Source organism: Python bivittatus, unplaced genomic scaffold (genome assembly GCF_059951505.1).
Source record: "Python bivittatus isolate LINGU-HERP-01145 unplaced genomic scaffold, Pbiv_v1 ctg000020_np1212, whole genome shotgun sequence".
Taxonomy (NCBI): Eukaryota; Metazoa; Chordata; class Lepidosauria; order Squamata; family Pythonidae; genus Python; species Python bivittatus.
The window spans coordinates 77,081,119-77,103,242 of record NW_028277030.1 but is presented as its reverse complement, the minus strand read 5'-3'; the positions used below and the strand labels follow the sequence as shown (position 1 = coordinate 77,103,242).

At 39.3% G+C, this 22,124-nt stretch overlaps 1 protein-coding gene across 1 annotated transcript in view; it reads right to left on the bottom strand.

The window, feature by feature from the left end:
* PPP1R14C (protein phosphatase 1 regulatory inhibitor subunit 14C) overlaps positions 1 to 21,055 on the bottom strand; it is a 45,375-nt gene extending 24,320 nt beyond the window's left edge. Inside the window, exon 1 of the mRNA XM_088141955.1 lies at positions 19,163 to 21,055. Within this exon, the coding sequence (XP_087998081.1) occupies positions 19,163 to 19,456 (294 nt within the window). The 5' untranslated portion in view covers positions 19,457 to 21,055. The remainder of the gene's footprint in view (positions 1 to 19,162) is intronic.
* Between the last annotated feature and the right edge of the window lie 1,069 nt (positions 21,056 to 22,124).

Here is a 22,124-nt window from a genome sequence, read left to right as displayed (position 1 = left end):
CCATCAGGATCTAGGAAGCATGAGTTCTCCGTCATGGTACTTGCCCTCTGGGATACCATCCCCCCCCCAAAAAAAACCTGTACAGCTCTCACCCTGATGATATTCCAAAAGTCTTTTAAAATCTGGCTGTTCTCTCTGGTCTTGGGGTAGGGTAGGTGTTGAGCCCATTAACTGTTTCCAATTGTGTTGTTGTTGCTGTTGTTGTTCTGGAGGTAGATGGTTCTGTTTTCTCTTTCTCTTCTACGTTTTTCTTACTTTTTAATTGTAAGCTGCCCAGAGTCATCTGGAGTTGGGCAGCTGCTAATTTTAATTAATAAGTAGAGGAATAAATATTTGGCATGACCGCTTAAGAGGAGCCCAATAATCACTGTAGTTGTGCGTGCCAATAAGAGATACTTTGTTGCAACTGCCTCCAGTAGCTTTGGTTTCTAATTTAAGTGGGCATTTTTCCCACAACACAGCCGTACAGCAGTTACCCCAGGATATCCCTGCTTTCGATTGTTTTATGCTACACGTCACACTCCTGTGATATTTCCTTTCACCTACTTCTTAAAAAGGAGCATCGGTGGCCCTACAGAAACAGTTTTTAGAGCAACGTACAATAAAAACAGCTGAAATGACATAGACCTCAGGGCTGCAAACTGTATTCAAAAGAGGTACTTTGAAAAGTCTGTTGGCACAAGAGAAGCATCCCTCTTTAAACATTAAAGCAGCTGGGTCCTCTGGGGTCTCCTTGCAGTTTCTTCCAAGCATTTCCCTGACTGTCAGTGCAGATGTGCAGGCACAGCTGGTTCATTTCACCAGTGGTCTAATTGGTATGTTGTTAACAGCCCTTTCAAATCCTTTGCAAAATGATAATCAACTGCTGCTGAAGAAGAGAGCTACTGTTGATTAGGACACTGCATTACAGCATGAAGATTAATATCAAACAGTAATGGGCTTTGGGGAATAAAATATTGTCCCTCTCTGGGCAGAATATCCCAAATCTGAAGGGTTGCCTCCTCAACAAGCAAGGATTCTGCCTCCAAAGAAAATGGTAAGACTTGGGAAGAAGCTTTCTTTCGGACACAGAATAATTGCAAGTGTAAAATATTTTATAGGTTAGTACCAGCACACCTGGGAAATGAACTGTGAGTTAAGGACAAGGATACAATGCTGCTTAAAGAAACATTTTACAGGAAGTTAAAGAAGGTGACTCTGCTTTTCATTTAGTCCTGATTTATCTCTGTTCCAGGAATGTTTAAGTGCATATTTATATTCTTTATAGTAGTCATTTCAGATGGGTTTCCGCATATACTGCAGACCTTAAATCAGAAAACTACACAGAAAGAAAATTTAGTACAGCTTCCTTAGATAAGCTGCCCTGATTAGAGACAAGATACGTGAGAGAAACATATGAAAAATATTCACTTTCTCAACCTGTAACCTGAAACGGTGTTAGCCAGAATTTTATTCCTCTCTGCAGTGGGTTGATCTCTTCCAAGCCCTATGGATCTTGTGAACATACATTCTGAATCAAATTCTTTGGCATAAATTAAAACTAGCCATTTAAAGAAGTTGTTGAACCATCACTGTGGAATACAAGTTCCTTAGAAAGATTGCTTTTAAAATGTTTACAGACCCTTTAATTTAAACAGATGATTCATCTTCACTTGCTTGAAGGGATGCTCCTCCTTACGTGTACAATGAGTCAAACATCAATATCCTAGGAAGTAAAACCACAGCAATTTTTTAAAGCCAGGGGTTCCTTGACCTCTGTGAATTGAACACTACTATTTCTCCTGCATTTGAGATAATTCTCAATTCTCTGCAAAGAAAATGAAGCTATTATTTTACTCCAATATTGTCCTATGGAAGTCAGTAGGACAGATTAGAAAATGCATGCTATTTCTATTTATAACTTTGATGGAAATTTATCAGCTAGCCAATCCATCAATAAGTGTATTAAACTCAAATTGCTATTTACAGAATTCAGATAACATATGGTATTTAATAAGCCCAGTGCTTTGGCTTAAGCAGGCATGAGCGTATTAAAAAGACAGTCTTGGAAATGCTTACTGTCATTAATGGTTTGCTTGTAAAATAAATATTAGTAATGGTTTAATTTCTCATTTTGGTACCATTCACATAAAAAGGATCAAATCATGCAAAACCTTGTGATAACAATAGCAGTTTCAGAGCACATCTAATAGCTTCTCAAAAGTAGAAGGAGAATTTCAGCAATGAATACAAATGCGTAAAGAATATAGGAATAATTTACATATCTGGGTTCACCCATTGCATAAATTCATGGTTTGTTGAACCATGGCTGGGTCCAACATCCTATTAATAACCCAGCCTATAATGGCTGGGTCCAACATCCTATTAATCAGCCTTCCCCAGCCTGGTACATAGATTTCAACTCCCAGAATTCTTAGCAGTGGCCACGCTGGTTAGAGAAATCTGGGCACTGAAGCACATACATCTGAAAGTAGTCCAGGTTGAAGAACATTGGGTGAAGCCATAAAATCACATTTTACAAATCACAATGGCTATTTATCAGTGACTGGAAACCTCTTATGGACTTTTTGTTGAAAAAAGAGAAAAATGAACTTGTGATTTATGGGTTTCAAGATTAGAAAGGGTAGCCTATGGAAAGAAGGGAATTATGATGTAATTTTAGAGAGAGAGGGTAAAATATAAACGCATTTATAACCACTGTCAAAAAGATCGAAAGCCACTTCTTTATAATTTTTCTTTTCTATTTCTTTTCCTATTTTCTTTCTTACTTATTCACTATTCTTTCTTATTTTCTTTGTTTCTTTTCTAATATTTGTATTGTTTTTATCTTGTTAAAAAATTATTCAATGATTATATTAAGGAAAAAAAACCCAAATTACAATGGCTGAGTTCACCAACATGCTAAATCAAAAACCACCACCACCACCATCCCCATTTATGGCTTAGCATGATGATGGAACAATATACCTAAACTGCCAACTTCCCAGTCCCTCAATACTGCTCTCATGCACTCAGGTAAGATACTAAGATGTCCAAGCATCATCAGAGCATGCTAGCTGCCAACTGTACCATACTATTTTGTGACAGCTTGATACTTGCTGCCAACATTACACAACAGCTCTCCTGCTGTAACAGTATGCATTAGAAAAAAACATACACAAGGTAAGTCTTGGGCGTGACATCAGGACCCACAAACCTCCATCGGTGCTGCAAAAGGCCTGTGATTTACTGTTGCAGCAGCCCCTGAACCAAAACGGGGAGTAACCATGGCAACTAGCTCCATTCTGAACTGCACCACACACAGTCAGGTAGGAGGATTCACTGGAGCAGGTAGAAACAAATATAAGTATTAATGTGTCAGTCAAGGGCTAGCATGATTGAAGTTCCAGGAAATGAAAAAAAAAAAATTCCTCCCAGCCCAATTTCACCTAAGCCACCATATGGCTACAGAGTCACATACACTAAGGTGCCATTAACCCTGAGCCATAGAAGTTAACAGTGATTGTTCACCCTGGAAGCAAAGACCAAGACAACTTTCTACAGTAGCTCAGTGTGCCTCTGTCCTTTCCTGAAGGTTTTTGTTCCTTACAGAAGAAGCGAGAAAAGCAAGCCAGATACTTGAATAGACACAGATATGTGAAAATACAGGTCGATGTTTCACTTTCTTAAATCTGTTCTAACCCAGGATAAATACATTTTCCAAACCGTCATTTCAATATACAGCAGAACCTAAGACAACAAGGCCAGCCACATTGTTTAGATTTCAGTACGTAACAGAGATTGAAGCACACACAAAACATTTAGGTACCCATTTTCCACCAATAAAAAGTGTATAATACCACTTCAGAATGCAACAGACATTCTCCAACACCCTTCTACATGTACACTGCAGGATTGGGTTAATCCACTGCCAGTTTGGACAGCAACCAGACATCTTGTGAGTTCGTGGTTGGTATGGAGGGGTGATCTGGAATCCTTGTGGCAGTATACTGTTCTCCTAAAACTATGTAAATGTAATTCTCCCATAGCTTCAGTGAGATTGCAAACTTCTAATATAACCAAATTCTATTTAATATAATTAAGTCTGCTTAACATATTAGAGCAATGACCAAATACATAAACTCAAATACTGAAAATTCTGCTTTTCTTTATATTCTGAAAAATTATATACACCAAGAATTATTTCCAGGTAGTTCTGTATCAGTGTACTTGGAACAGATACCTACACGTACCTTTTATGGTGATAAAGCAGGCATGTAACAATCAGGCTAAATAGTGGACCTCAAATGGAAGAAGATAAGTGTAACAGGAGGCAGTGGTGCACATCTATTGGTTTGAGGTTTGCCCTTAGATTCACCCAGAATATAAATGTCCACACTCTAAAACTTGGCAAGGCCAGGATCCGGGGGCTAAATTGGGGATAAAATAGGTACCTTCAATTTCTGCAAAGCTTGGCAGTGTCCTTTAAAATCACCACCCCGCATCTAAAATGCAAATTTTAAACATCTGCTCTAATATGTTAGGCACTAATTCAGAAGATCTGGAAGATTAATATACAATTGAAACCAGAGGCTTTTCTTTTGGGATTGATGGATAGATAGCTGGAAAAAAGTGATGGAACTTTGTTTTTGTATATGATAACTGCAGTGAGATTAATATATGCTCAAAAGTAGAAAGACACAGCATCTCCCACAATGGAGGAATGGTTGGTGGAGATGATGGAAATTGCAGAGATGGCTAAACTGACTTCCCTGGTTAGAGGAAAAACAATAACTATGTTTATGACTGACTGGAAACCCCTTATGGATTTTTTTGCGTGAAACAGAAAAAAAATGAACTTATGACTTATGGTTTTGATGATTAGAAAAAAAATTAGATAACAGAAAAAAGAGAGTTTGTTTTAGTAACCATAGAGTAAGAGGTAATTTTGTATTTGTTCTTATAACTGCTGCAAAGAAAGTCAGAACCTACATCTTTCTATTTCTATTCTTTCTATTTCTTTCTATTTTTTCTTTCTGCACTTCTGTACTTCATGTTGGAATAAAATGTTTTCTGATGTGGTGAAGTTTAAGCCTCCAGGACCAGATCACTTATATCTGAGAGTCTTTAGGGAGCTTGTAGATGTCATCTTGGAGTCCCTTTCTGTGATTTTTGAGAAATCATGGAGGATGGGCAAAGTACCGGAGAGTTGGAGAAAAACAAATGTTGTTCCAACCTTCAAAGGGGGAAAAAAGAAAAACCAGATAATTACAGTCCAGTCAGCTTGACATCATTACTGACCAAAACTCTGGAACAGATTAAATAGTTGGTTTGTGAGCATTTTTTTTAAAATGCCTTTCTTGGCAGGAAGCAGCATCAGTTCTTCAGGAATGTCTCATGCCAAACCAATCTTATCACTTTTGCTAGAGTGACCAGTAGAGTTAGTACAGTGTACCTTGATTTAGCATTTGGCAAAAACTCTCATTAAATTTTAGAAGAGAACATGGTAAAGACTGCTAGCACAAGATGAATACAGAGCTGGATGAACAATCATGTTCAACGAATGTACCCCAATATCTCCATATCAAGCTGGAAGGAAATATCAAGTGCTATATGGCAGGGCTCTGTACTGTACTGCTCAATATATTTATTAATTATTTGGACAGGGATTAGAAAATACAATTATCAAATTTGCAGATGACACAAAGATGACACCTTAGAAGGCAATGTTAAGATTCAAGAGGCTTTTGGCAACCTGGAATAATGAGCAGAAACCCAAAACACTGGGCTAATAAAGTACAATAATTTTTTTAACCTTGGTGACCTGTACGTATCCTTTTACAAGTCCTAAGAAAGTAGCTGCCATTTATTCATACTAACCTATACAAGTGCACAAAACCAGTTTCATAACACTGCGGCAACTAGATTTTAATAAACTTGCACCTCTATGTTTAGGACAAAACATTCAACACAGGTTATCATTTAAAATACACCATCACAATATTCAATACATAAATCATGAATACTAATAGAATGCCACTGGTAAAAGAACAGCAGCAGAAAAATATATTAGTTAAAAGCGTAGCACACTAACACCATCCATGTGAGAGAACAATGAGTCAGACTGCTAATATTGCCTCGAAGGCTTAAAAAGGAGCAATTCCTGTTTCTTAGGGAAGGGCATTCCAGAGATGGAGAGCAACCTGAAACTGAGGCTGGAAATGGAAGCAGCAGGCCATCTAAAACAGAGGTGGTACACTTGGAACTGAATGCCATAGGTTGCCAAGTCTAAAATTAAACTAAATTTCATTTACATTTAAATGTAATTAAAAATAAACACTGTGCATATATCACTCCCCAGTTAGTCATTTAATTATTATTATTTAACAATACAATTTGACAACAATTTTAAGAAATCTTGGAGGGGGCACATACCAAAGACTTTACAGATTACATCCAAAGGGGGGAGGGGGATTCAGCTTGTGTACTTCTGATTTAGGCAAGAATTTGGTACAAGCATTCTGGGCCCCACTCAGTAGAATAAGCAAGACGGTCCTCTAATAGCAGGACAGGTTGATCACCTTCTGAAATGAGTGAAATACTTTGGAAAAATCAGTACATTTCAGAGTCTAAATCAAGACACCACTTGCCTCCCTTCAGATGTTTTGGAGTGTAACTCCTAACATTCCTGGTCATGGATCATACCAGTTTAATCTGATCAGAATTATAATACTACACAAGATCCAAGTTGGGAAAGTAAAAATCATCTAACTTTGCTGCTGGTTAGCATACAGAACATAGTAATTAATGAATCTGCTTTAGACGGAAGATCAAGTCATCACATGCTCCCTCAAGCTTAGTCAAGCTTATAATGTGTATAAGATTACACATTAGGCATGGCAAATATGCTTTCCAAAACAGGAAAGTTCTTATCTTTAGATAGACACTTCCGTTGAATTCCTCCACAAAATGTTTGGGAATAGAATAAAAAGCCTTTTTTAATCTAAGCTGGATGATATTTTTTGTAGATACTGCAAGATCATTTCCTTAGGCCTGAAATAAGAATATTAATGTATTTATAAGAATACTGTATCATCTATCTATCTCTCTATCTCTCTATCTATCTATGGTGGAATGAATATATGAATGAATGAATGAATGAATGAATGAATGAATGAATGAATGAATGATGGAAGGCAGGCAGACAGACAGACAGACAGATCAGCCTTCCATCATATTCAAGTGAAGGATGACTAACATAACCAATTCTATGGATACCAGTTACATCTTTTTGTGTTAAAGTATATTCAGGAAACTTCATTTCAGTTCTTCCATGTGAAACCATTGCCACAAAGAAAGTGCTGAGAAAGTTAATAGGAAATACATGGGGGAATAAAACACAACAACCCCAGAATGAGACATTTTGTTATTTCCCAAAGTTCTAACAGCAGTTCTATGACCTTAGTGGGTCTTAGGGTGACAGATATTCTTCTGTCTAAATTGGTGCAAGAAGAAAATGGATCTCAGCCATGCTAGTGCATATAGCCTATCCGATGCTCTGGTTAGTAGTCTGAGGAAAAGAGTCTACAGGATCATATAATTCCTGCTGCAGCTTTTTCTAGCACTTGCAGCATGAACACACCCCTGTGTATTAATGCCACTCCTGTACTATACACTTGTGAAGTATATTAGGTTAAAATAAAAATCCTCTCAAGACAATCTGGCCTAAACTCCTGGAACAAACTTGTTGATAAATGAATTTTATTTTTATTTGACCCTATTTTAAGAACATGAAAGGCATTGGTTTTTCTTTGTGTCTGCTTATAACTGAACCCAATCCAATTTCATATTATTAAAAATCAGATGTGGGCTATTTTAAACATGCTTACTATACATTATTTCCTTTATCCTGTGGTATTAAATTGCATTCTTATTTGTAGGCACCAGCCATTTTGAAATCACTTCCTGCCATCTTAGAATATCCATTACTATTAAAAAGAGTTCCTTAAATAATTTATTTATATTCTAAATACAGTTAGCCCATCGAGTTTCCAGATTTTTAAAGGAACACATTCTGCAAAGCCTTTATTCATTATTTCCCAAATCCATTATCTGAAGAGGTAAGTCAAATTATATCTGTATTTAAGATATAATTATATCTTAAATATTGCTGTGCTTTCAACTTTTATCCTAGATTATTTATCCTTAGACGATGCCTGTTAAAATTATTACCTCTAGAAGTAATATGCCACTCAGCCCAGAGACTGACCTACAGACCCACTGATGTACTCCATATATCAAGGGCCTCCTACATCTTCTAAAAGAAATAACCTGTGCTGAGATGCTGAAGGACAAAAAGTCTGTCACAAGATTAGTCTTTAGAGTTGCTTTGCAGCATGACAGCCAAGTTTTCTCAAGGGCCACATAAGGCCACCAGGGACATCTGATGCGGCATTCAAGACAATGGTTACCATAATTGGCTCCTGTGACGCATTACTGCATCGTGGCTATCCCTTTGAACATTACTCAAGATTAGTCTGAGAACTTATATCACTGCTCCATGATAAAAATATCAAATAGCTGTCTTGCTTCTAAAAGTAAGTAGCTCCAGATTTTGGGAGAAAGATAACAAGGGGCAAACCACCTTCAAGGAAAAAAAAAACTACTATAGATTTTTTACTCCAGAATGAAAAACTTAAATGCTTTGTGACCCATTTCCTATGCTGCCAGAGAATGCTTGCCAGAAGCAATCATATGGATAAAGAGACAGTACAGTTATTTCTCCATCCAATGGACTGATTACTGGGGATAATGAGACACTAGAACCAAAACATACAATTCTGTAAATATGTAGTTCCTATAGACCTCACGCAAACAGTGGAGAAAATGATGATATAAAGGGAGTTCCTCAGCATCCAAATCTGCAATTCTCAAGTCCAAGTTCTAGGAGTGGAAATCTCACAAGTACCTAGAACTATTTATAAAGGATTCCCATCTCTGCAGAACTACAATTCCCAAGCATCAGTTTCCAAATTTGCTCAAAGCCAGCAGGATGGCTTTATATTGTTTCATGTAGCAAGGGTACAAGGTATCATGGCTAGGCAAAGCAAGCTAAAAAATTATAAAGATTTATAAAGTTTAGATATAAACATACTTTTGAAATATCCAGTTGAGATAACTCCTTAAAGGCTGCTCCATACGTTTTAAAGAATTCTACTACCCCATAATAAGTAGATAAAAGCCCTGTACGCCATACTGCTCTTGCTGCTATATATTTACTTTTAATAACCAAGAAATCCTAGTTTCCTCTCCTCTCAAAGTTCAGATTTGTAGGGTTTCTGAATCTATATTATTCAACTTGAGCACTGCTATTAACATAAATCATACTGCTGAAGCATGGTTGCTTCCAGATGGACAGCTTTATGCCTACCCCAAAGCCCAAAGAAGTTGTGTGGCTATTCAGTGATTCCCTCAATAGATTTTTTGGGCTAGAAAAAGAAGTTGAAAAAATTATGGGACAATTTACAGATTACAAACAGAAGATGTCTGGATGTTCCCAGAACCTTCTCTGAAAGAGGGAGAGCAACTGCTGGTAACAGCGATCAAAAAGGTCATGCAATAGGAAAACTACATCAAAGCATAAACTGAATATGGCATGAAACAGAAACAAAGTGGCACCACGACTGAAAAATTTCACATTTGGATGAATGTTAATGATATTTTTCACGTTCCAATATATGGCTTATTACAGGCTATCACTATTATCCACCTGATAAAATCTTCAGTGTGTGTGAACCAAAAACCATTCAAGAGTACTATTATGATCTATATTTGACTAACATTTTGCTGCAACCAGCCTGACATAAGATAATTTTTTCTTATACTATGGTTCATAAATTCAAGGCTTGAGGAGAAAAAAATTAGATAAAAATTTAGGGGCAAAAATACTGTTTGCCTAGAGTCAAAGATGCTCTCTCATGTTGCAACTATTAGTCAGGAGCTGCAAGTGGCAATGTGCAAAGAGATTCATTTTCTAGCAAAAGGATCACTTTGGGAGCTAAAAATGAATTTTAAATTCATTTAGAATGTATGCAAGCTGTTTTGATTGTGTAAGTATTAATAAAGTTTTACTTAGCAGCTCTCCATTAGAAGATCAAATATAAATCTTTGCAGATATGAATTAAAAATTCCAGAGTAAGTTCATTTAAGCACTGACATGTAAGAAAATCTGAAGTTTAATGCCTTTCTTTGTTGAGAAACTTTGGTATAACTTTTCTTGATGAGGATAAGAAGATGAAATAAGAACAGATTTCTGGCTTGGTGATTTAATCTTCACAATCTGTCAAAGGATATACTTCTTTCTTTTTGGCTCAAGGAGCTTGTAGCTTCATTTACACAACTCATTTTTCCCATGCAGAAAATGGCTGGGTTCTAACACTTATTTATATAATCATATTTTACTTTTTATATGCAAAATCAGTAGCACTGCAACTTATTCATTTAGTTATTAATGTCTGAAAGGTGCATATTCAGACCCCAGTGTTGCTACAAGTACTGTACTCATTCCCTTTGAGCTAGAAACTATCCATTCCTTAGAGCTCCGTAAGAGCAAAGCATTTCCCCCCATCCACCCACCTGGGAGGAAAAACAATTATATTAGCTGGCAGATTTAATGTTATTTTGAACAAGAACTTCAATTGTCTATTATCTGTTAGATTCTAAAAAGCACACACATTCTGTGGTCCATGTTGTATTCAGTGACACACATATATACTGTACAGAGAGAGACATATTCATACACAAATGAAATAAGGAAAGTGGACCCTGGGAGATTAATGTCAGTTCAGATCTGAAAGTACATTAGGGAGCAAAAGAAAGAACAGGGAAATGAAAAGCGATTGGGAGATACCATGTAAGTATGGATGATCTAGGGCAGGGTTTCTCAACCTCAGCAACTTTAAGATATGTGGGCTTCAACTCCCCGAATTCCCCAGCCAGCATGGGAGTTGAAGCCCACACATCTTAAAGTTGCTGAGGTTGAGAAATCCTGGTCTAGGGTTTTGATCAACAGAAGTAAACCAGCTGCAGGGTGTGGATACAGTGGAATGTAAAAAAGAGTTACACGTTTTTCAGGACAGTGGGGGCTGTTTTATTTATTAATTGTTTTAATGTGTAAACAAAGCTAATATTACAAGCCATCTCAATAGATCTCCCTTTTTCAAAAGTACCAGTCATTCCTTTCATTTCCAAAAAGACCCCCATTACTGCTATGAACACTTATTTTTGAAGTATACAGCCTTTCTTCTTGAGCTCCTTGTACAGCTGCCTGGCAAATTTAACTTTTTAAGTTTTCAAGTGATCTGACCTTAAATTTTTATATATAGATATATTTAATTTTCCATGCTTACCACTGAACCTTTTATATATAATTGAATTGTTGAGACTTGTCCTTAAATTATTATTATAACTGCAAATGCTAGGTTGATATGAAATTACTGTTTTTGCATTTTGAAAAAAATAATAAAGTATCTGAAGGAATGCCAGTTCTTAAAAATAATAGATGAGACCCAGATGCTTTCCCTGCATTTATCTTCAATTCCATCTGTTTTTGTGCATATTCAGTATTTGCAGTGTATTTCATTCATTAACCTGTTGTTTATATTTCTTAAAAATATTATAATTGCACTCTTTCTTAATCTGAATGGATATGGAGGCAATCCACTGATTTCTAATGATTTGAGAAATGGCCGGGGCTATTTCTTATTTTCAGCCTCTTCTTTGATTATTTTATCCACACTATAATGGGTTTGTTTAGTTCCACCAAAAGATACACTGATTTTGCCACACTGCTCATTTTTGGGAGCCAAGACTGCAGAATATATTCAGCAAGGATGAATTCTTCTGATGTCTGTATCTTATTGTATCCTATATCTTCTCCAACCAACTGCATCTCATATCTTCAACCAGTAGTGCTGATTGTTGACTTGATAGGGAAAGAACCATTTCTGTTCAGAAGTATTATTAAGCTATTAAGATTTTTTTTCCTGTTCAGTTTCAGGGTTTGTTCTGGAGGGCAGATATATTCCTTCTTCACAAAAAAAATTGGGGGGCCCCCAAAATGCCTCCGCATCCTTCACAGATGTTTGCAGGGGTTTAACCTCAACAAGAGTATTTATCTCACAGAGGTCTGCTGCTCTGCCTCAAAGAAATGTTGCCTCAGTTGGAAAATCCATCTTGCTTTTGCGGATGAAGTGCACATGTGCAGAAGCCGTTGCTACCAAGCAAAGTCAGGCAGCTCCTTTACTGGTGAGGAGCAGGGTACCACTTCACGCTGTTTTGAATGGGGGCTTCATTCAAATACCCAACCAAGCAAAAAAGATTTTCAAAGATCTGCAAGATCTTAATAGAGATATCTCTACTGAAAAACAGTAGATAAAATGCTGGAAACAAAGCACAATAATAGTACTGGCTCCTAACACCTAAAAGAAAGTTTCTATATAGGAAGTTTTGACAACATACCACTAAGATTCAAAATCCTTGTATCAATGAATATCCTTTAGAAGAATTCCATCTATCCATCTAGTCTACACTAGAACATAAGAAGTCCCCTGCCTGATCAGACTCCTGGCCCACCTAGTCCAGCAGCTTGTTCTCATAGTGGCCAACCAACTACACAAGGAAGCCCACTAGTCTCCCAGCAGGTGGCCTTCAGAGGCAGTCACACTGCCAGCAAGGAAAATAGCCATTGATCCCCATAACTTCCATGAATTGGTCCATCCCCTTTTTGAAAGCAGCCAAGCTAGTAGCCAGCACCATAACTCATGGTAGCAAATTCCAAAGTTGAATTAAATGTTGAAGGAAGGAAGGAAGGAAGGAAGGAAGGAAGGAAGGAAGGAAGGAAGGAAGGAAGGAAGGAAGGAAGGAAGGAAGAAAGGGGAGGGAGAGGGAGAGGGGGAGGGAGAGGGGGAGGGAGAGGGGGAGGGAGAGGGGGAGGGAGAGAGAGAGAGAGAGAGAAATCCTTTTGTCTGTCCTTTTCAATTCAATTCAATTTCATTGGGCAACCTCTGGCTCTAGTATTTTGGGAGGGGAAAATAGCTTCTCCTCGTCCACTTTATCCACACCATGCATAATTTTGTATATTTCAGTCATGTTCCCTCTCATTTGCCTCCTTTTTAGACTAAAGAGCCCCAAATGTCATAACCTTTCCTCATATGGAAGCTGTTCGGGCCCCTGGATCATCTTAGTTGCCCTCCTCTGAACCCTCTCTAGCTCCATGATATCCTTTGTGAGGTAAAGTTACCAGAACTGGGAATAATATTCCAGACGCAGTCGCACTATTGATATAAGGGCATTACCACATTGGTATTTCTATTTTCAATACCATTTCTTATTGTTCCTAACACGATGTTGGCCTTTTTTACAGTAGATGCACACTGTGTTGACACCTTCATTGAACTGTTTACCATTACTCCAAGATCTCTTTCCTCATTAGTCACTGTTAGCTCTGATCCCATTAATTTATATGAGTAGTTAGGATTTTTGGCACCAGTATGCATCACTTTACACTTGCTTATGTTCAATGATATCTGCCAGTTTGACACCCATATCTACATCCTGACTTTAAAGTCGTGCTTTTATCAAATCCTTTTACCCATCATACACAGTGTATGTATTCAGTTCTTTTGCAACTCATTTCTACAAGTAAAATGCAGGCACACTGACTGAGTTTTGGAAGGCAGACTCTCACTTTTCCCAGATCCAAGAAAGTGAGTTTGAAATATTCAAGTGACATTATCTCATCAGGCAAATGGATTACACACACGCTTGGGAAAAGGCAGAAAAATAAGCCCTGCCTGCAGGTCATGCACATTCTTAATCTGGGTAATACAGTTACGGTTCAAACAAGAATTTACACAGTGCTCAAGTTGTTTCAAATTCATAATTGCTTTCCCGGTAATCCAAATTGCTTGAAGGCACAAAACTGTTTGTCTAAGAACAGTTCCTTGTTTGGATTTTAGTTTATACTCTAGTCTGCTTGAGAAACCAGGCTCATCCTTTTGAGCCCTTCCTGGCTATGAGCAAGTATGCTTTTGTCCACTTTAAAATAGCAGACCCAGTTCTAGAGCTGTGCACTAATCACATTAGCACTGCATCAATGAAATCTTCTTTATACTAGGTCATCTTTAAGAAAATTTCCAGAAATGTTATTTGCTACAGTTCACAACTAGCAGTGTTTTTAACCCAAGTCAATTCTTGGAAGGCAGTGACTCTACTTTTTGCAATTTTTTCACCAGCTTGTAGTTCATTTGGGGGCTTGGCTCATGATTTTTACCATAAATCTTAAATGTCTGAAGACCAGGAAAATCTCCTATGTAAAACCAATAAACCATTACATTCTGCTGGAGAAGGTATCCTTATTGCTTGTCAACATGTAATTTATATTTGGTTAGAATACAGGATGGAATTTTCTCTTTAAGCCCCTCAACCAGAACACCTGGCCAGCATGCCAGCAGAATTCCAGGTCTGAGAAGGCTTACCTAACCTGTGAAAATCCTTTCAGTAGAAGGCCCGTGTTACCTTCTCATGATGGTCTTCAATTGGCTCACAAATATCTATTTCAGGTGGAAAAACAAGCTGGCAAATTGCTGATCTATCAATTTTCTGCCATATTCTGTTTTTCTGCCATTTACCCTGTGATTTTAGGGTGCGCCTTATTTATTTAAACTGTAGCGCTAAGTCACCTTGAATATTTTAAGGGAAAAGGAAGATCATGTTTACAGAAGAATGAATGATTTATTTTGGTAGTTCATTGTTCTCAAAGTTCTTTTCCTCCCAAGATTCAGACAAAGTAATATACAATGCATGTCATACTTGAATAAAGCTATAATGGGAGCATCACCACAGGTGGCAATACCTAGCCAAACGTGGTTGAGTTCTAAGACAGCTAAGCAGGGTCAGACCTGGCCAGCACTTGGATGAGAGTTCACTAGGAAATCCCAGGACAGTAGACTAGATTGGGAAGTTGAAAAAAAAAATCCCAAAAGAAGGCAGTGGCAAACCAATTTCTTATTGTGCTGAGAAAATGACAAAGATGTGCCCCTCTAATCACTAGGAATCAAGTTCAATTTCGGATAGTCTTTATTTATAATACCAGCATGTTAGGATTTGGTGTCTCTTGCTCTCTGCCAATAATATAGAGAAAGTAAAATCCAAGTTCTCTTTCAACAGACGGTAAGAAGTTCATTTTCATTCATTCTATTTTAGAATGAGAATTCATGAATCAACAAATTTTCTCAGAACAGCAACTGCATTACCTTAAGCAACAGAACTTAAGCACAGCAGCTAATCAAGAAGTAATGCATTTTGAGCATTTTCTCACTCTTCATTCCAGTTCCCAATATTCTATACAGCAAGCTGAGCAAGACCAAGCAATAAGATATTGCTAGGAATAAGGGCACTGATCAGGAAAGGTAATAGATCAAACATTACTTTCTTCTTGTTTGCCCACTCCCACCACCAGGATAGAGACAGTCTATCACCTTTTCCCTAAATAAAAAAAACAGTACAGGCAGCAAGAACAGGCAGTGGGGAGAGACATGACCCTTTCATCGCTGCCCAGTATTGATTTATTCAGCTTATACTGGTGGAGGAATACATTCTCCATACAAGAGAGGAAACACCCCAAAAAATGGGTTGGGAGAGGGAAAGAAGATGGAGCTGGCTCTTCTCTCCACCCATGCTATTCCTCTGATCAAAATCCCACAGAATTAAGGATAGACTTCCAATATGTCTATTATCTGATTTATTTTATTTCTAGTCTTCACAGGAATGCCAACATCTATGTAGTCAAAACTTCAGGATCCATACACAAGAGTGAGACATCAACAGACTCCAGGGAACTCTTGGCAATGTGTTAGATCAAGAAATCTTTAGAAAGAAAATTAAAAAGCAAGCTCTAAGGACTAAACATTAGTTGAATACTGAAATGACCTAGCAAGTCAAAACATGGCTTACTGGTGAGCAGGTCCACTGGTGAGCTTATCCCTTCAAGCATTAAAGCTAAAAAGCAGCTGCCCAGTTTGTTTTAACTAACTTTATTATCTTTATAGTAATTCTCCAGCACCTAGCCAGAAAGCGATCTACAACCAGCCATAGGCATTTTTCCTGATTTGCACTGAAAAGGTAATCTAAATATCCTTTAAATGTAAAGGCATGGAAGTGAGTGCTACCCACAGAAATCAGTGAAGAAAACTAAGATGTTGAAATAACTGGGAGAGGGCATCTGTTCATCTAGCCTGTTCGAGTCTCCCAACTGAAGAAGATATGTATTCCTGCTCTTTTCTAATCCTGTTCTTATTTAGCATGACATGTTAAAGCAATAGCCTTGTTCATAAAAAGCAGAATGCAAACGCCATTCACTGTCCATATTGTAGAACAGAAGAGCCTAGGAGAGAGCAGGGTATGACAGTCACACAACACTGCTCATGCTAAATATCACAGCACAGCCTCTGAGTAGTTCACAGTAACCTCACAAGCTCTGTTTGCCCAGCTTGCTTAAACAAGTCACTTTCAAACCTAATAGCTACATTTACTAAAAGCTAACTTGGTCAACTTTTTTCTAGCAAGAGAAAACAGCTCATTTGGTTACACTATGATTCAGTGTACTATACAAACCCAGAAATTGGCTGATTCCGTAACCAAGTTAGTTATGTTAGATAAATACAGCCTATGGTGCTGTCCAGCTACATTAAATCTTGAATGAAGACTAAATCAAATAGAGAGTATAGCATCCCATAATACTATCCAGTATCTTTATTTCCTTATTGTACTGTAGGTTGGGTAGAAAGAATGATATGCAGCAACCTTCCAACATCATTCATTATTATCCCTCTATTGTAGACTGGGTGGTTGTGCTAAGACTACAGCTTACAGCAACCTTGCAATGCAATCCATTGCTAATTAAATCCTTTGTTCTTGTTAGGTTGTAGCAAAAGCCTTGTCTTAGGCTAAATTAAGCTCTACTGACTTGACACAGCATAACTGCACTTCTCGATCTTCAAAAACATATTAAAAAGTTTTGCATCTAAAGGAAGATTCCTATCAGACCAAAATTCCTTATATTTTGATATATATTTTCCCAGTGGGAGAAAACATGGGTCAGACAAACCTGGAGTGATTTGTCTGGCACGTATGCCAGGCATGCTGGCAGGACAGCCCAGAGCAGCTGGCCATGAAGAAGAGAAGATACCAACAGGGAGGGAAAGCACAGGGCAGCTGGCAAAGGGAGAGAGTGTGGCTTCACCTGACACCCACAATCCAGATGGACCAGCCTGGCATATGGGACTGGACCTACTCCCTCCACTCCCCTGTTGCAGATCAACAGTTCCAGTGCTATCAAGAGATATTTGGAGCTATACCAGCCTTCCCTCCTTAACGAACTTTTTCCGGTAAGAAAAAAGATGGAAGGAGCAATGGGAAAATATGGGAAATTTTGCAAATGCACCAGTCCCTAAAAAATTCCTTTGCCCAATTGCTCCTCAGGTTTTAAAGAAAGGTCTGCTTTCAAAATATTAGCTATGCAGTAAATTGATAATTTCTCAGGAAAATGACCATAGCATTATATCATAGGCTATCGTAGCTATTTCTAGAGGAGCAGACTTTATTTATTTATTGCCACTGCTTGGGGCACTTTAAAGATTAAAAAAAAACATGGCAAAAAGTTCATGAAAGCTGATGCCATCATTTCTTGATCTTTAAAATGCTGTGTAAAAATGCTGATCAACATTTTTTTAAAAAAATCAAACCCCACTAGAATACATTTAGAACCAGAAGTTGAATATTTACCCCTCCAGATACACTTTTAAAAGAATCTGTGTAAAATACTATTTGCTAATCTAGGGAACATTTGACTTCCTTTGACTCTAGGGACAACTAATAATCTTCTACTAAAGTCAATGCTTGCTTTCACCAGCGCACATATTGAGATGTCAGTCACTTTTCACTCCACAGGAAGGTCTTTGGTGTAGAAGAAAATAAATCAGGTTCTCATTTAACTTCTCTATTCACAAGCCTCAACAGATTCTGGCTCAAGCTTTAGAAACACTGGGGGAAGGGAAGAAGACTCCAAACTACATCCCTGAAGTTCTTCCCACCTTATATCACCTTATTTGATCAGAGGACCCCACTTCACCTAACCAACTGAGATTAGATTAATAAAACCTATCTTCATCCTAAAGCTGCAGTTTAAAATCAGGTGGAGGGAAGTTAGCCATCGGAAAGAAGAACAGACATAGCATCTATAATTACAAGCAGTGTGCAGTATTATATGCCACTGGGAGTTTTAAACCCTGGAAGACAGAAAATGACACATCCTTCTTCCTCCAGCTCAAATAAATCAGAGCTTCTCTGTCTGCAGGGTTAAGGATTTGAGCTAAACGGATGTAGGCAGAAGCACAGAGTGTAACATGTATCACATGGTACATAAAGCACACATTGCATGCATGAACATTAGGCTCTCCCCCCCCCCCCAAACTGTATATACAGTCTGCTTATTTTCAAGAAGCAACAAAGGTATCTAATAATGTATGCGAAATAAGATGCTTTCATTGATGCACTGACCACCCTGACAAATAAAAGGAGAGGGAAGAAGCAGGAAAAGGCAGCAAGGAAGGGAGAAGGAACACCAAGAATGTCATTTGGAGGTGGCAGCTCTCAGGGACATCCGCGCCCGCTCCCAATTAAGGAGAACTGCATCCCCAAACCCTCGTCCTTTCCCAACTGTTAGGAAAAGACCTCCCCGCGTGCGGATGGATCCGTCTCTACTCCGGAACAGCTGGGCGTTAAAAACAATGGTAGAGAGCAAGAGACTTAATCCCGCAAGCCAGGAGTCGCGAGCGCGACCTAAGATCCCGGGGAGGTTGCTAAGAGCAGCGCAACCTCTCCGCCAGCGGCGTAAAGCAGGCAAGGAGAGCGAAGTCAACGGCTCCCGCTTCCTAGCGGCTCCGCTCTCCCGGGGGAACCGGACGTCAGGGGTGTGGCACGCTGCCTCGGCGCCTCGACGGACCGGGCGTCCTCGGTTGGGACGCGCCTGCGAGACCCGCACCCGAGGGAGAGATCTGGATGCAGGCGGGACTCTCCGCCCGCCCGCCCGCCCGCCCGCGGAGGGGCGCGACAACGACGGTACCTCGCAGCCGTACAGCTGCCCGAGCTGCTCCACGATCCACTCCTCCAGCACCAGCCTTTTGCGCAGCTCTTTCCGATCGTACTTGACCGTCACTTTGCCCTGCTGGTGGCGCCGCTGCTGCTGCTGCTGCTGCTGCTGAACTTGGACCACGGCGGCCGCGGGGGCGACCGAATCTTCCCGGGAAGCGCTTCCGCGCGGGCTCTGAAAGAAAACCCGGTTCCCGCCGCCGCCTCCTGCTCCGGCGGCGGCGGCGGCGGCGGGCCCCGGCTCGCTACCTCCGGTAACTACCGACATGGTCCACCTCAGCCTCGCGGGCAGACCCGTTCCTCCGGGGCGGTTGCGCGCTTCAGGGAGCGCCGCCGGAGCTACCGGTATGGCTGCCGACGAAGATGACCTCCTCCGGCCACACTGCCGCCGTGCCGGAGCGGTCGCCTCGCCTACACCTGCGGCTCGCAGCCTCTCACGGTACTGCTCCCTCCACCGCCGGCTCGGCAGGAGGAAGGCGGAGTGTCCAGCAGTCGGAAAACGGGGCGGGGCAGCGCCTTAAAGACACCGCGAGCGCCTTCCTACGCCAGGCATTTGCCCCTTCTCGGCTCCAGGGGCCTTCGGGGCAGTCCCGGCCTTTCCCCGACGGGCCACCTGCGCCTTTAAGGCTACCTCTTTGGGGCAGACTCAGAGCTGCAGGGGGCCTGGGCTGAAATGCGTTCGGTAGAGCTCTGCCTTCCCGTCCATGCAGCTCTTTGAAGGACAGAAATCGTCCCAGGGAGAAACAGGACTGCCACATGCCTGCCCCGACGGGCTTTTTTCTCTGATATTAATGTAATTTTTGTTCAACTAGTCATTAGTGTGGGACTTCAAAAGTCTCCTGCAACTGTTTAAGTAACCTGGAAGCAGTGAATATAATTATGCAGCTGTGTAACAGGCTGTGGTTTGCTTATTTGTGGCTTGTAAATAAAGATCTACATTTAAATCACACATTTAGCTTTATGTGTGAACAAAGACAATTTGGGCTTATTGAAATAATTAGGAATAAGCAAACTCAAGTAACATGGGTGATTGAAGTCTGGGTCCATGAATAACCATAGTTGGCTTAACTGTGATTGCTTGAATAAATTGCATTCATACAAATTCATGCATAATCAGAGAATAATTTAAGGCTGTGTTCAATGTGTGAATTCAGCCTTAAAGCAATATGTTTCTTCTGCAAGCAGGCATGGTTGGATCAATCTTGGCAACCCTAGATTTCTACTCTTGGGAATTTAAAACAACAGTAAGAAAAATAATGTGCTTGGACACTTGGTCTGGTGAAAGTCTGTCTCTGGGAGTGCATAAAACCCAGCTGCCATCAAATAATATAATCCTAAAGTTGCATACACAATAAGTTGAGCATCATAAATTCCCTTGAAGTTAATGCATTTTCTTTTTGTACAGATATGCATGCGATATTTACAGTATAGCTTCTCTGAGACTATACTGCAGGACTAAACATGCCTGTTCCCTTTAATCTCTCTTCACCATCTCCTAGTTTCCTGATCATCCCTGTTGGTATTCTCTGAACCTGTCCCAGTCTGTCTGAGTCCTTACTGTGATGCTCCAAATTGTACACAATATTCAAGGTGGGATTTGGCCAACACAGAATGGAACACCTCCTTCCTGTGATTTGGAAAGTATACTAATTACACTTGCCTTCTTTGCAGCCACATTGCACTGTTGACTCATACATTGTATGCAATAATCGACTTTTTCAAAATGTTTTTATAAGTACTCTTACCAAGCCAGGTGTCCCTCCATCCTATACCTGTGCACTTGATTTCTGATTCCTAAGGGAAGAAGTTTGCATTTGTCTCTGTTAAATATCATTATGCTATCCTCAGGGAGAATGTATTCAAGCAAGGAATATAATTATGTGATTATACAAAGTACTAGGATAATTGCAATAAAAAATACCTTTTAATGAATAAAAAGCAAAGGCTGACGTCTTAATTAAATGCAATATTCTAAAAAGCAAATTAAGTAATACGTATTATTGTTAAGCCAAATAAAAGGTCACAAAATGTGCAAGCTTTCAAAGATCTCCAGTTTTTTTTCCCCTTAGATTATTACAGAAAGCACCCTAGGAATGTGAAGGAAAAGAAGAAAAGAATGTATATTTAATTTAAGTAATAAATTCTTTCTGGTCAAAGTGCAAGATAGAATGTGAGAAAGCACTAAAGAGATTCAAATTAAGCTGTCTCTGTTACTGTGACTGTATACAGGACTCCCTCAAAGGTCACTATTATGAAAACACTAACAAATATGTGTACTTAGTGAGGTGGACTGAATAACTGACAAGCCATCTTGTATTCTGACTTCATGATTATCAAATGAACCTCAGGACCATCCTTCTTTTTCCAACCTGCTCTTTGTAATACCTTCTGGATTAAGACATCTGAAGAACGTTTCAGTTGGCCTAACATAGCATTTAGAAAAATACTCATAAACCATCATAATAACAGTGATGTCTTTAAAAACGTCGTATTTATCTACTTCTTTAGCATAACAAAGCAAATACATTAGTATTCCATTTCCTATGTTCCAGTGCTGGATCGGAAAACAAAGTTTTAGACAAAACTGTCTCCTCCTATCCCCAACACATGATTACTTCGGGAAGGTGATCCATCATTGTTGGGAGGATAACAGTCTGCCCATGTTCAGCCAAGCATGCTTCAAGAATAAATATCAGAAGGGGAGAGAAACCAAGTAAAATTTGCAGCTCTTTTCATCCCTGCCTCATCTTCCATTCCCTTAGTATGCATCATACTAAGCTATAATATGGCTTGTGGATGTTATGTAAACCCAGTTATTGTTATTTGACTATAATTTATGGCATATTGTATGAAATTAGCCAGCTAGGTATTTTCAAGGAACAATCGTTAAAACCATAGGTCAGCACAATATATGAATGTAAGCACTCCAATATCTT